The sequence below is a fragment of the Rhinoderma darwinii genome, chromosome 9 (genome assembly GCF_050947455.1).
Source record: "Rhinoderma darwinii isolate aRhiDar2 chromosome 9, aRhiDar2.hap1, whole genome shotgun sequence".
In the NCBI taxonomy this organism is placed as follows: domain Eukaryota; kingdom Metazoa; phylum Chordata; class Amphibia; order Anura; family Rhinodermatidae; genus Rhinoderma; species Rhinoderma darwinii.
In genome coordinates, this window is record NC_134695.1 from 58503439 (window position 1) to 58519188 (window position 15750).

At 41.0% G+C, this 15750-nt stretch overlaps 1 protein-coding gene across 5 annotated transcripts in view; it reads left to right on the forward strand.

Annotated features, from left to right (window-relative positions):
- Positions 1-15750, forward strand: part of KIAA1549L (KIAA1549 like) — a 125879-nt gene that overhangs the window by 28933 nt on the left and 81196 nt on the right. For all 5 annotated transcript variants that reach the window (XM_075837777.1, XM_075837779.1, XM_075837780.1 and 2 more), the window contains exons 2-4: positions 3335-3607; positions 6929-7495; positions 10408-10544. In XM_075837777.1, coding sequence (XP_075693892.1) covers positions 3335-3607; positions 6929-7495; positions 10408-10544 — 977 coding nt within the window. The remainder of the gene's footprint in view (positions 1-3334; positions 3608-6928; positions 7496-10407; positions 10545-15750) is intronic.

The following is a 15750-nucleotide window of genomic DNA, read 5'->3' on the forward strand; positions in this document are numbered from 1 at the left end:
ATGGTGCCAATTAAAATGTGTGTGTCAGTTACATATAGATGCACCATCCACGGGCGGACATAGACAGTAGAAGGCCCCCATGCAGGAACATTATGCAGACCCTTACTCTCCAATAGCTCATCAAAGAACATTTACATGCAGTCCAATAGACAGTACAAAGCTGCTTTTAAGGTGGCAGTGGCCCCCTCTACCTAATGGGCCCCTGTGTTGCTGTGATGGTAGAGAAGGAAACTTATGCTTTACTTTAGGTTCAGGAATTTTGTATTAGTTTTCTATATATAAAACGGTGTACAGCTTTCTCCATAGACAAGCCTAGATGTGGCTCTAGCTAAGTGAGCCTTTAAAGGGGAATTACGCTTTTATTTATCAGAATTTATCATCAGTGAAACCCCCATTTTGATCCGTAGATTACCATTGTGAGTATCCAAAGCCCCTTTTTATCTAAGGTCTTAAAGTGACCTGTCACATCTCTGTTTCAGTGAATACTAGTATTCCACGTGAAATCAGAATTCTAGAACATCTTCTGTTAGAACTCTACTTTATGCCATTCCTCTGTTAATCCTCCTAGAAATGTCAGTATAAATTGACAACTGGGTGGAACCAGTTGGGGATGTGTCCCCACACAGACAGATACTGTCCAATCAGTGCTGACAGAGTGAGATTGTGTAGGGACACGCCCCTTTGACAAGGGGAATGGTAACACCCAGTTGTCAATTTATTTATATGTTTCCAGGAGTAATAACAGAGGTACAGCACAATGCAAAGCTCTAAGAAACGATTCTCCAGATTTATTACATGCGAAATACAAGTATTTACTAAAACAAACATGTCAGGAGAGTCCCCTTTAAGTACACAATACAATATACGTACTGTCTGGAAATCCAGCTCATGGACTCCCTAGATGATATGTCAGAATATCACTAAATATAACTAAAAGGGATATTTCCTCTTTAAATTACCAAATAACTGGAGGACATTACGTTACAAGGCACCGCATGCATTCTGACAGTAATAATTAAGATATAAACCGCCTTTTGTCTGGATCGCAGCTTTTGAGGGATATCTCTCCTCATTTCCATGACAACTAGTGAATAATAACTCTGTTGGCTGAGTCCTTGATAAATGATCACAATGGAAGCTGCCGGTCTATGACTCAAAGAACCGTCAAGTCTTAAAACTACAAATGAGGTAACGGTCTATGACTCACTAAAACATTGGAAATAAAGTTATTGTTGCGCATTGAAAGCTGCAGTTTTGATCGTTTTGCTCCTCGACGATCAAACGCTCAATATATATATCGGTAATTCCTTGTCTCTCACCTTCTATCTGGACATTATGTCCTTGTTATCCTGTGGACCCGGCTTCTGGCATCGTGTTACTCATGTGGGGTAGTCATGATAGCAGAGACCAGCTGCTTGACTAATGTTAGTACATCCCCGGGATAGAGCTGGACCGCCACTGTGCCAAATATATCTGAGGTCTGAGCATTATAAAAACGTACAGTATATAGATATGTGATAAAATATACTGTCATCTCCGGAATTATCATCATATAAAATAAACTGTACATATAATGATTCATAGAAAACCCCTTTAATAAGAGAGCAGTAAAACATAGATGACGGATGCGTCCAAATTGGACGTGGTTGGACTTTTCAGCAAGACACAAATCAAAATCCACCAATTTTGCAATGAACCAATCAGTCTCCGGATTTTAAGCTAATTGGAAACCTGTCATCTGTATTGAAAAGGATAGTCCACAAGCGACAATTTTCTGCATAGAGAAGTGGTCCAAGATCCTTCAACAAGTGGCTCATGGTTGCCAACAGTTTTGGCACCAATGCAATCATAGAACGGCTATCCTTAACCCAGGGAAAAGATTAATGTTACTGCCATCTTCCTGTATCTAAATAACCTGTCCGAGGTAACATGACTTGTTGGCGCTTTACTGGCCTCCAGCACATGCCCCTCTAGTCCCCCCACAGCTACACCCCTGATCTATGTTTTTTTTAAATCTAATTTCATGTATGGTTTGTTTAATATTGATTTTAGCTTATTTCCATTAAAGGTGCCAATAATTGTGGAATTACTGTATTTCGTTTGATATACATTGCATATCTATACTCTGTAATTACTCTCGCCTGGTACTATTATTTAGCATTATTTTTTATATATATTTCCAGTTATTGTGCCACTTATTTTTGACTGGATCGTTCTGGAGTGCTGCAATCTTTACACACACACACACACACACACACACGCACGCACGCACACACACACACACACACACACGTCATAGTGACATGTCAGAAGTTTTGATTGGTGGGGGTCCGAGCACTGAGACTCCCAGCAATCACTAAAACAAAGCGGCAGAAGCCCTTGTGTGAGCTCTGAACCACTTTGTTTCTGTTTGGCTTGTTCCGTAAAACCGATGTAGCGGAGTACGGGCTCATAGACTTTCTATTGAGCCCATATACCGCTACATTGATTTCAAGAAAAAACCAAACAGAAACAAAGCGGCTGAGCGCTCACGTGAGGTCTTCTGCTGCTTTGTTTTAGTGATTGGTGGGGGTCTCAGTGCTCGGACCCCCACCAATGAAAACTTTTGACATGTCACTATGACATGTCAGAAGTTTGTTGAACGTTTAGTTACCCTTTAATAAATGGTGGACAGGAATCATCCCCTTACTCTTCAAAAGGAGGTTGACCAGCAACTGATGTGTATGATCAAGAATAATTTACCCACCTACTATAAATGATAAAAATATCAGGTGTCGCCTTGGAGTTCTGTAACTTGAATAAACCGCCTTGTGCTTTTATATAGGGATAGAACTCGTTGGTGACGTCGAAAATTCTTATAATTTACAATAGGGGGAACATTATTCCATATATATTACTCACTTTATTCACCTTCATTCCTGTTCTTATGGATCCATGTTATTTTAAGTTTACCCTCCTTTAGTAATCCAAAATCTACGATAGCAGCACACTAAAAATTGGTGGGAATGGTAGGCATAAACTGACGGTTCCTTATGTTTGGGGCAGATCCTTCTGATTTCTTATGTAGGTGGAGTAATTGAAGGCAGCTTTCATGCAACAATATGGATATATGGATTTCATTCTAAATGATGTAATTGCTTTGCCATAACTGATGATGTATTGGAAAGGCCTTTAGAACTATGTAATAATTGCTTTGCTGATCCCCATTCGTCAAACCCATTGATTTCCATTTGCTTTTAACCTACACCTTTATTCATATATATCCGGTGTCACTTTAATGTATAGAAAGTATGCCAGCATAAAATGACATAAAGATATGGGCTTGTCATTTCAGGTTCTGTGACGGTTCAGCCAGATGCAGGCATCTTAATAGGTGAATCGTGGCCTACTGAAGAATTATCATCTTCTGCAACCAGTGAAATTCTTTCTTTATATGGCCAAGAAGAGATACAAAATACGACTTTGTTTTATAATACCACATCCACCAGCAAGAAACCCAATGAAACAAGTCCAACCACCTTTGTTCAGGAAAATATGAGCGTACAGTCTGAAGAACTTGGTCCTTCTAACTCTCCGCTCCCATCTACACTCCAGCCTACAAACCCAGGTCTAAATTATACCAGCATATTGCCTTATAACCTCTTTTCTTCAGGAGAGGATGGTTTTATTTCTCCATCTTCAATACCACCACCATCATCATCACCCTCATCATCATCATCATCATCACCATCATCGTCATCGCCATTACCTTACCAGGCTTCCTTATCAGTAACTGATGTATATTATAAATCCTCTACTGTGCCATACTTTGATAAAAACTTAACTCAGGACACAGTTACAGATGCAGTAAATTCGAGTTCCAACGCAACCAGCAACGGTATAACTATTTATACCACCGGTTCCTGGGAAACAACAAAAAATGGCACTATTGATTTGGTAGAAGAAAAGCAATCTCTAAAAACTACTCTAGTACCATGGCAGACAGACCCTGCTCTAGATACATCAAGTGGAGACTCCTTAGGAAAAACCAAGACTGAAATGGGATCTTCAACACTAGCTGTTACATCCTTATCAAAAACGTCTTCCATACCAACGCTCAGTACCCTCCCATATAAAAGTGTTGTGTCAACAAGAAACACTGAATCGGACATTGACTCATTTTCTATATCATATAAACCATCCCCTACATTTTATACAACTTTTTTGATACCTCTAGATACACTAGGTGATAGCAGTTTAGAATCACGTCAAGTGGAGACACATACAACAAGAGAAAGTAGTCCTAATTTTAATACATCTACATTTGTTCCTATGACACACAATGACACACCATCGTCAACGGAGCAGCTGTCATCAGGATTTATAGCCGCCAGCTCCTATTACTTTACTGATACTACAATGGCAACTTCAGAAGAAACATCTGTGGAGGCAACTAACTCTTCCTTTGAATTAAGAACATCTCCTAATGTCATGATGTCCACCATGTCGGTCACCACATCAACTCTTGTTAACCCATCAACAGCATTTGTTTCTGTTCAACCTAGTAACACAACTAATGATGAACATACAATAGGATCTTCTTTGTCCGATGGATTATCCACCATGATATACAACACTGGTACAAACACTGACAACACAATGTCCAATATTACAGATCTCTTGACTAGTACTTTACAGAATCAAAATTTAACTGAAGTAACCACTAGTTCCAGTCCAATACAGTCCAACTCATATTCTGAGGAAATTACCTCTCAAATTACTATTAGTGTAGTACCAAGTACCAATAGATCGACTACTACAGAAGAAGTGATTTTATCACAGCATACTCAAAGCGCAACGAATGACACAACCTCATGGACATCAGATACCCCATTAGTAGTAACACCATCCCCTGTTACATATAGTACTGATACAAGATACACCAGTAGCGTGTTCACAGACAATCAAAATGGGAATACAATTTTATTACCTACTATCATTACAATGTCAACTTTTGAGGACTCCACCTCTGATCTTGCTGTAAGCATGAAATTAAGCACCATTGAGTCATTAGAGGTAGCATCATCAGTGGAAACCACAACATTGCCTACATCACTAGATACAACTAGTGACATGGCATTGTGGACGTCTAATGAAATGGTAAATGTTACATCCCCACTGGAAACCATTGAGTCATCAGAAGTAGCATCATCAGTGAAGACCACAACATTGCCTATGTACCTTGACACAACTAGTGACATGGCATTGTGGACGTCTAATGAAATGGTAAATGTTACATCCCCATTGGAAACCATTGAGTCGTCAGAGCAAGTATCATCAGTGAAGACCACAACATTGCCTACATCACTTGACACAACTACTAGTGACATGGCATTGTGGACTTCTAATGAAATTGTAACTGTTACATCCCCATTAGAAACCATTGAGTCATCAGAGGTAGCATCATCAGTGAAGACCACAACATTGTCTATATCACTTGACACAACTAGTGACATTGCATTAAGGACTTCCAATGAAATTGGGAATGTTACATCCCCATTGGAAACCATTGAGTCATCAGAGGTAGCATCATCAGTGAAGACCACGACATTGCCTATATCCCTTGACACAACTAGTGACATGGCATTGTGGACTTCCAATGAAATTGAAGATGTTACATCCCCATTAGAAATAAACACGTCAACAGCATTTTATTCACATTCAGATGAAACATTAGCTTCTGAAACACCACTGGAAATCTCCACATTCACAATGATAAACGACACCAGTACAAACACTGAGATCCAGCAGACCGGAGAAGCCACCAACATGACCACAAGCAGTCAAGAAGAGTCAAGTTTAATGCCAACAGTACCAGAACCCATAATTTCAACTCTTAGTACATTGTCAACTACTGTTGAATTAACGCCCAACCTTGGTGTTAGTGAAATGACATTCCAGTCAACAGTCACAACTGATTCTGAAATGCTTACATTTAGCTGGATTTCCACAGCTATGGAAGAAATAAGTACAAGTACAAAAAACATGGAGGATAATTCTTCTCCATTGTCCATTTATACATCCACAAGTATTGTTAATGACACTACATCTTTCAGATCAACAAACCCCAAATCTTCAACTAGTTATCAATCTTCTCCATTCCCTACATCTAATTTTGAGAAATTAAGTACAAATTTTAATACTAATAGTGAACGAAGTACATCGAACACAGCAGGAGTTTCAGAAGTAACGTCAATATTGGAGTCAACAGTGGGGTCTACAGTAATCACCCCTTCCAATGCAGTTACACCATGGACCATTACTGATAATACTACCGAACAAGCCAATGTTACATTGCTAGTTACGTTAAACATATCCTCAACATCATTGTCTTCCCAGCCCACAAATATTGACACAAAAACAGAAAGTTTGCAAAAGTCTACTACTTGGGATATCTCAAGTCCACAACTTTTATCCAGTGGCGTAACAACTCCCCTCCTTTCCACAATAACACAGCCTATTGGAAATGTCACGGACTATATGAGCTCTACTACACAAATTACGACAGTCTCGGGCAATACTTCAAGTCATGGTACAATAATGTTATCAAACAGTCAGTCTACTGATTATTCAATAGTATCCACAGTACAAGCATCGAGCAGAAATTCTGAATATCAGACAAGTTCAGATGATCTTCAAAGCACTACTACCAATAGTCCTTATACTTTACTATCTCAGACATCTACACAAACTGAGTCTTCAGCTGCCACCACTGTAGATATGTTAAATTCTAATAAAAGTACCACTCACATAGAAGACACTACAATGTCCATGCTTGAAACCACATCCCATTTGTCATCCACAACCACAACATCTACTCATTCCTCATCTTTCTTACCTCTCATGACTACGAACTTTCCAACAAACATATCTGATTCTCTTTCTACAGTCTCTTCTGTGGTATCTTCTGCTGAAGTATCAACTGCTTCAACTACAAGGAATGCAACACAAACCTTTACTTCTCCAGAAAAGCCTTCTCCTTCTTCTTCTGTGACTCTCACAACCCCCACAACTCATGTGTCCCCATCTATTATTTATACATTGTTGTCCACTCGGTTTACGAAGAGTGCTCAGACACCAACTTTAGGAGTTACTACAGACACCACACATTTTACCCCAACAAACCACACCACACATACTTCTACCACAGTAGTTCCTCCAACCACATTACAAGTCACAACCTTCACATCACCCCTCTCAATTACTACTCATACACCAAGTACAGGTGGAGTCACATCAGTGTCAGATACCAAAGTCTCAACTGTTCTTCCTCACACCATTACTTCATCAACTACAGCATCTACTACAACATCCGTGAGGACATCTGTGGCTTCTGTGACACCAACGAGAAGTGTAACTGTTGTTAATAGCACCGTTTTGACAACCTTGCTTAGTACATCTACAACCCCTTCCTCATTTGAGTGCACGCTATCAACCCAGACCATGGTGAAAACCGGTAAGTTCATTGTCCTTAAATGTTCTTGTTCAGTTGTATGGAAAATGTTTTATATGCAAAATAATGCAGTGTCAAAAACGTTGGAATCCCACCCAAGTTGTCTATTAAATTGAATGGTCCTTCCTGCAGTGATGAGTTGGTACGTCCACATGCACCAAGACCTCTGATAACTGGTACATGTAGAGCATATGCGAATTTCTACACTCTTTCAGTGCTAATGCCCTATGTTATTTTTGCAGCCTTTTTGACCAACCACTGTACCTTGCATTGCTTCCAAATTATTGAGCATGCTTTATTCAATATCCTTCATCAGTAGGGTACATAGAGAATAAAGGAGCCCTGTAGGAAATATTAGATTGTGCTTCTCATTCATGGCACTACATGTCTCTCCATCTAGGACAGTAGGTCTGGCTGCTTGTTTGCATCTACCCACCCCCTTCTATTATCCTTAGGCCAATTCTGCTTTACAGTGGTGATGGAGAAGGAAACCCTGTTGTCAACCCTTATTTCAAAAGGGCATGGTCAACCCAGGCTGTGTCCCTTGTCTCCAGGTGCCCCATAATGGCCGCATTGGGTTGCCTCTGTGGTTTGTGCTCCAATTTCATATATGGTTAGAGCTTAGCGTTGTCCAAGAAATAGGACAAATGACCATCCATTGTGTTCATAATAAGAGCAATTTGGTCGCCGCAATTCACCAGATTAACCATGCAGGATGTAGCCTTAGTCTATGAAGTTTTTTTGGTTTTTAAAATATTCCAGATCTTCTATTATTAAAAAATATGAGACTGGCATAGGAAAGTATTAGATGTGTACACAGACTGAACATCAAAGGTACAGGATACAAATCCAACTCTAGTTCTGCTGTTTTGATCTTCTTTGTGGGAGATGGACTCTGACTTGTGCGGTGTGGAAAATGTAAGAAATCTGGGTCTACTTTTAAGAACAAGGAGGTTGTAAGGTTTCTGTGGCATATAAAATACATCAACAAGTAATCATGCCTCTCGGGTACAGCAAGTCTGCAATGCAAAGTTTGTTTTCCGCCTAAGGCTACTTGCAGTTTTAATGTGGTTTCCGTATAAGATAACTGATGCCAGACTGAAGAGTCTCCACGAGCATCCAAACAAATGTATCATTCAATGTTATTATTGTGAAAGGCATGAATGATAAAAGTAAACAGGAGGTGAACTTGCCCACACTGTTTGTCAATCTGAAGATATTTTTATTGTAGGAACTTGCAGAGAATACAGGGGTTTATATGCTCCTGATCTATTCAATTTTTGTCTCACAGCTTAGGGTGGTGCTTAATCATGGGGGAAGGGTTTAATGTTCCTGGTCTCCTACTGCAGACAGAGCAGTGGAGGAGGGCTCCTTCTGCAGCCAGTTGCCTTACAGGCAGACACAAGTTTGTGAGAAGAAGGAGGAGGAGGAGAAGTAGGGGGAAATGGCACTTTGCTACTGATGTAATATGCTGACAAAGTGACAGTTTTACCATCAGTTTCTTAGAACCTAAGTGACAACCTGTATGGTTGTATTTCCTGTTGTCACTTTTGCAAAAATGGCTGCCATAACAGAGTGAAAAAAATGCCAATATCACCAAAGTAAAATAAACATAATTACCAAACTTTGGCAACGGGAGAAAAAAATACATAAATCTGGTATTTTTGTAGGGGAAAAAAAGTTTCACGAGGATTAGTCCATATTATTAACATTCGTCTTCTGCACAATTTGCTATAATAAATTTGTAGTTTCCACTAAATAAGACTGAGAAATGAGAACACTTAAATGTATCCAGGTGCTAGCATGTATTACTCTAAATATGCCACTTAGTAGATGGATGCAATTGGCTTACAATATGTGCATGCTATTCACACTTGAGTAATAAGAGAGGCAGTAAATACCCCCTCCCCCCACACACGATTGCCCCCAGATTGGATAGGAAAAATTATACTGTATGGTCCCTGGCCCCAATAGTATCTTTTGTAAGATGGATCTGGCACTGCGTCCAAGGTCCATTTCTGTGCTATCATTTTTTATTGCATTTATTATGTTATAAAATACATTTCTGTAATCGATCTTAATAAAAAATCTTAACTGGTTTGCTTCTGCAGCTTGCATGTATTCCAATACATTGCGAACTGCCGGATGCCATTCACTATTAATTCCGTCAGACGAGCGCCCTGTCGGCTTGGTTTTCAGCCTCTCTTGAACGCTCATTACACAGATACATATGTTTAAAAAAGACACAGGTCCATCCAGTTCAACATTTCTCAATAACTTACACGTCATTCATGGCTTGATTAGTTATAACCGTAAATGCCATTTATCCGTAAATAATCATCTAGCCTTTTTTTAAATGCTGACGTAGTATCTGCCATCAGTACCTCTTGTGGTAGGGCATTCTATAGTTTGACCACTCTAACTGTAAAGAACCCTTTCCTATATTGATGTCTGAAATGTCTTTCTTCCACATGCAATGGGTGTCCCCTGGTCCTTTGTAGGGTCCTTGGAAAGAACAGATCATGTGCTAGTTCTTTGTATTGACCACACTTATATTTATACTGTACATATTAATAAGATCACCTCATCTAAGCCGAACTCTGATCAAATCAATGTTTGATGAGTCTATGTGTCACTTTAAATCTACAAGTTCCTATGGTCCATGTGGCTGCTGTAAAGCAAATCTCTGAATGCTGTAAACAGACCAGAGTAGCTGCTAAGGCAAGATTGCTGCCCCTATAGTCATGTACTGAAAATATAATAAAACAAATTACAATCAGAAAATAAAAACAAATTAGAAAAAAAAGATTCACTATCTGGTTTTAATTATTATTATTATTATAAAAAAAAAAAATAAGCGATGCATTTCCTTTAAAGCAAGATGTGACCTAACTGCTGATTGTTTCATTGCTCAGTTCTTACCCTGATGGATCAGCCGCTGAACGCACAGACAGAGACTATTGTACAGATATTTGAAGAGTTCCTCAATTTCACTCTGCATCGAGCGTTAAACCAGTCCATCCAAGTATTTGTGAATAAAACTTCATTAAATGTAAGTACAGAATGTCCTATATGTTCTCACTTCTGCCTGGACAGACTAACTAATGGAAGTGTCCAGCATTAGGGAAAAAGTTCTGCTTTTATTCCATTAATAGCGCCACTCTAGTCTATGGGTTGAATCTGGTATTGCAGTTCAGCCTCATTCACGTAAATGGGGCCGAGTTGCAATACTGGGACAAAAAACACAAATTTGACCCTGGGTAGTCAGCGGGTGCAATATATAGTCAGAAAAGGAATGCCTGCAGGCAAACAAAACCCTATTTCCTGACCACCCAATAATAATAAGAATAAAGTTAGAATTAACAACCTTTATTAACCTTTATTAAGCTACGTGTAGCAAACTATACATAAATTTTAAAACTTTCACTGCCACAGACCGAAGTCAATTTGACAGCTGTAGAAACCTAGCAAAGTATCTGAAGTTCGCAATGTGTGCCGAGTGTCGGCAGACAGTTAGTGCAGGGGCATCAGTGCCACTATTAACATGCAGACGAAGATCCAGCTGAGGCAGGAATTAAAAATTAACAGAGCCCCCCCGACATGTTTCGCTAACTAGTAGCGTCCTCAGGGGTACATGGGGCTAATGGCGGCGCCACGAGAAAACTGCTCCTCTTATGGGAGTGTGGAATGACGAGAGGTGGGTGTGTGGATGACAACCAATAGGATGAGGCCAACCATCTGGAGCAACAGGGGAGAGTGAGTGTCCAATAAGAAGCCAGTTAACGGGTGGCCCATATCAGCCCGTGAACTACCAGTATACAGACAAGTGCCGAGAAAGTTAAAAGACGGCACGCCTGCGCAGTGAGGCGGCTGAGAGACTCAGAGCGGAGCCGAACAAGGCGGCCTAGCTCAGAGTGTAACAGAGCATAGAGTATCGGCGCATGCGCCGTAAAGACAAAAACGGACTTAGTGCAAGGGACATTCTGACAGCCACCATGACTCACTCATGTAGAGTGTAGGGCCGGAAATAAATCTCAATTGACTGTGAACTGTATATGCACAGGTCTAAACAGAGACCCAGTGCAATACTACATGAAAGGCAAAATGCCCACGTGTCCCTCACAGACCATGTACATAGTGCATCACATACTCCCTCTGAAAAGGCCAACCGGTAGCAGCCGCTCATCCACACCAACACCTCTGAAGTGATCCTAAAATTCAATAAAGAATAAAATAAGATGACAAAGAGCATGAAGGCACTGATTGCATCTCCATTCATGCATCACAATAGAACAGAAAAGAGGGGAGAGAAGAGAGAGGAGAGAGAAGGGGCCGCCAAGCGCATAAAATGCATAGTAAGGTCACGTAAGAACAGTGAATCAAAATAAAACATATTTATAAATATATTCATATATACTATATCATATAGCCCCCTAGTCAGGAGGCCACAATAAGAAAATGTTGCCGGCAAAGTAGCCGAGAAACCAAGACAGTAAAAGCGAATAGAGTACAATATAGACAGATCCATACAGATGCGTGAAGGGAGACGCAGAGAAAATCACAAAAATGCACTAAACGTAAAGCCCTCATTAAGTCCCTGAGGGGTCATGGAACCGAGACGGTGAATCCATCGTGCCTCTTCCTGTAGAAGCCTACGATCCAGATTACCTGCCCTAGGTCCCAACTTAAGCTGTGTAATGCCCCAAAATTGGAGCAACTTCGGATTATCAGGGTGATACCTATGCATGTGTCTGGCAAGAGTGGTGTCCTCCTTAAGGTTGATGGTACTGAGATGTCTGGACACCCTTCTCCTCAATTCCTGCAAAGTTTTACCCACATAAAGTTTTGGGCAGGGACATTTAGCCAGATAAACAACTCCAACACTCTGACAGTTAAGAAATTGTTTAATGTCATATGACCTGCCGTCAAGAGGATTAATAAAACTCTTGACTCTAGGCATCAATGGGCAAAAGGAACACCTGCCACAGGGATGAAAACCCGTGACAGGTGACTTCAGCCAGGTGGATGGTGCCCGTAAGGAAGTTGATGAAAAATGGCTATGTACTAGAAGATCACGTAGATTTTTTCCCCTACGGTAGGTAATAGCGGGGTTGGCAGGGATTGCCTCTTTTAGATCAGGGTCGGCAGTGAGAATAGACCAATACTTCTTCAATACTCTAACGACCTGGGAGGAACAGACATCGAACGTGCCAATACATCGGATGGTACCCGAAGTCACTGACAATGCAGACCTGGCACCACCAACAGAAAGTAGATCAGATCTAAGAGACGCCCTAGCCCTGGCATAAGCCCTATGTAACCACTTTTTCGGGTAACCTCTTGCCAAAAATTTGTGGTAGAGACCAACACACTCCCTCTGAAAGGATAGCTCATCAGAGCAGTTGCGTCTAGCCCGCAGGTACTGGCCAATGGGTATCCCTCTTTTGAGGGCAGGAGGATGATGACTGTCCCAATGCAAAAAGCTATTAGTAGCTGTGGCCTTACGGAATATGTCGGTTTGGATACCACCACCAGGGTCCAGAGAAATCTTCAGATCAAGAAAATTGATCGTATGATCGTTAATTTCATAAGTAAATCTCATGCCAATGGAATTGTTGTTGAGCATAGACATGAAGTCGACAAATGTGTTGACATCCCCATCCCATAGGATGAGAATGTCATCAATATATCTACCCCAAAAGGAGATATGTGACGTGAAAAAAAGTAGATCATCTGAAAAAACGATAGTGTCCTCCCACCAACCCAAGAAAAGGTTGGCGTAGGTAGGTGCACAAACAGTGCCCATTGCTGTGCCTTTTATCTGATGATAATATTTGGCATCAAAAGTGAAAAAATTATGTGTGAGAAGAAAACGTAGTAGTGATAAAACAAAATCATTGTGTCGCTGAAATTGGGTACCCTTTGTGCTCAAAAAATATTTGACTGCAGTGAGGCCCAGATCGTGTTGAATATTGGTATAAAGCGACTCCACGTCTATGCTCGCCAGCATGGTAGTAGAGGTGACAGTGATCTCCTGGATCCTGGTGACGGTATCCTTAGTGTCCCTAAGATAGGACGATAGAGCGGAAACAAAAGGGGACAGGATCTCATCCACATAGAGGCTGATACCCTGCGTCAAGTTATCATTACCCGAAACTATGGGCCTACCAGGGATAGGGCGTTTGTTCTTATGAACCTTTGGTAAGGCATAAAAAGTTGCCAGAGTGGGTGTGGGGTTGTATAGACGCTTAAATTCGTCCAAAGTAATAAGATTATCACTCTTAGCATTAGTGAGCAGATCGTACAGTTCTAACAGATAACCAGTAGTGGGGTTGCTTTTTAAGGTGACGTAGGTGGTTTTGTCATCTAATAGTCTGTGGACCATGCCTATATAATCAGCACAGTCCATAATCACGATATTGCCCCCTTTATCGGAAGGTTTAAGTACCAGATCTGCATTGCCACATAACTCATCCAGTGCCAGTTTTTCATCGCTGTTAAGATTACCAAAGGGCATAGATCTGTCATTCCTAAGTTTCTTAAGGTCATTACAGACCATTTTAACAAAGACATCGATATGTCCATATTGGGAGAAAGGGGGGGTGAGCCTGGACTTAGGGCGTAATGTAGAAAAAGGGCCCACCGCATCAGCGGCTCCAAACTGATTCTCACAAAGGAGACTCTCCAAGTCCCTCATTGTATTTTGTTCCTGATGGTCAAGACGGATGTTGTCCTGTGTAGAGCCCCTGAAATGTTTATGTAGGGCCAATTTTCTGGCAAATAAATTTATATCCTTTGCCCATGTGAACTCATCAAAGGGAGGTGCAGGGGTATAGGAGAGTCCCCTCTGTAATAGAGTCAACTGATGAGAATTCAATATATGTGAGGATAGGTTAAATATCTGCATATTATCATTGTTAGTGGCAAGTGCACTGTGAGTTATTATTTGCGACCCCAGTGCAGGTTGGGAGGTCCTAAAAAAGAAGAAGATGTGACAGAGGAGCCCATAGCAGTGTTGGATGCACCATATCCGTCTCCCAGTGTGGTCACCTGAGTAGTTTGTGGGGCATTGCCCACCAACATTGTGGCATTTTGAGCATATGATGAGACAGGCACAGACAAAATAGAAGACGAGTTGAAGACAGCAGGTGTACATGGTCTATTTCTGCTCAAGAGATCCGTAGGGGGTTGTTTGTATGACGTAGGTGTTCTCTTTGAGTAACCAGGTTTATTGTTCCTGACCTTACGTTTAGTGCCCAATCTAGGGCTATCACCAGTGGGTCTAGAGTGTTCTGTGCCCGAGGTATCCGATTCAGAAAAGTCGGTATAGACAGTGGTGCGTTTAGGGGCAGGAACAAATCGTGTCTTATAGGTATAGGTTTGCCCTATATCGAAGTCCCTTCGGTCACGGATATATTTCCGATGTTTACGTTCTTTAATTTCCCCCTGTAACTTCTCAATATTTTTTTGCAATTTTGCCTCCAAAACGCCAAATTCAGGATGTGATTTAAATATTTGTATATCTCCTATTTCTTTTTCAAGTTGGGCACCAACCCCACTATGGCTCTGTTTTTCAAATTCCAACAAATATTGGAGCATCCGCAGAGAGCTCTCAGTAAGAAGGTCCTCCCAACCCTTAGTGAATGCAGTATTATCGCGATGGGAATTTGGCGTGATGTTGATTCTCAGACCCCTATAAACAATTTTCTGCTGTATGTAGATTTCAAGACTGGCTATTTCCCAGCAGGAGCGTACAAATTTTTGGTAGGTCCTCTGCAAATCCCGTTATCTGGCTTCTTATTGGACACTCACTCTCCCCTGTTGCTCCAGATGGTTGGCCTCATCCTATTGGTTGTCATCCACACACCCACCTCTCGTCATTCCACACTCCCATAAGAGGAGCAGTTTTCTCGTGGCGCCGCCATTAGCCCCATGTACCCCTGAGGACGCTACTAGTTAGCGAAACATGTCGGGGGGGCTCTGTTAATTTTTAATTCCTGCCTCAGCTGGATCTTCGTCTGCATGTTAATAGTGGCACTGATGCCCCTGCACTAACTGTCTGCCGACACTCGGCACACATTGCGAACTTCAGATACTTTGCTAGGTTTCTACAGCTGTCAAATTGACTTCGGTCTGTGGCAGTGAAAGTTTTAAAATTTATGTATAGTTTGCTACACGTAGCTTAATAAAGGTTAATAAAGGTTGTTAATTCTAACTTTATTCTTATTATTATTGGGTGGTCAGGAAATAGAAGAGGC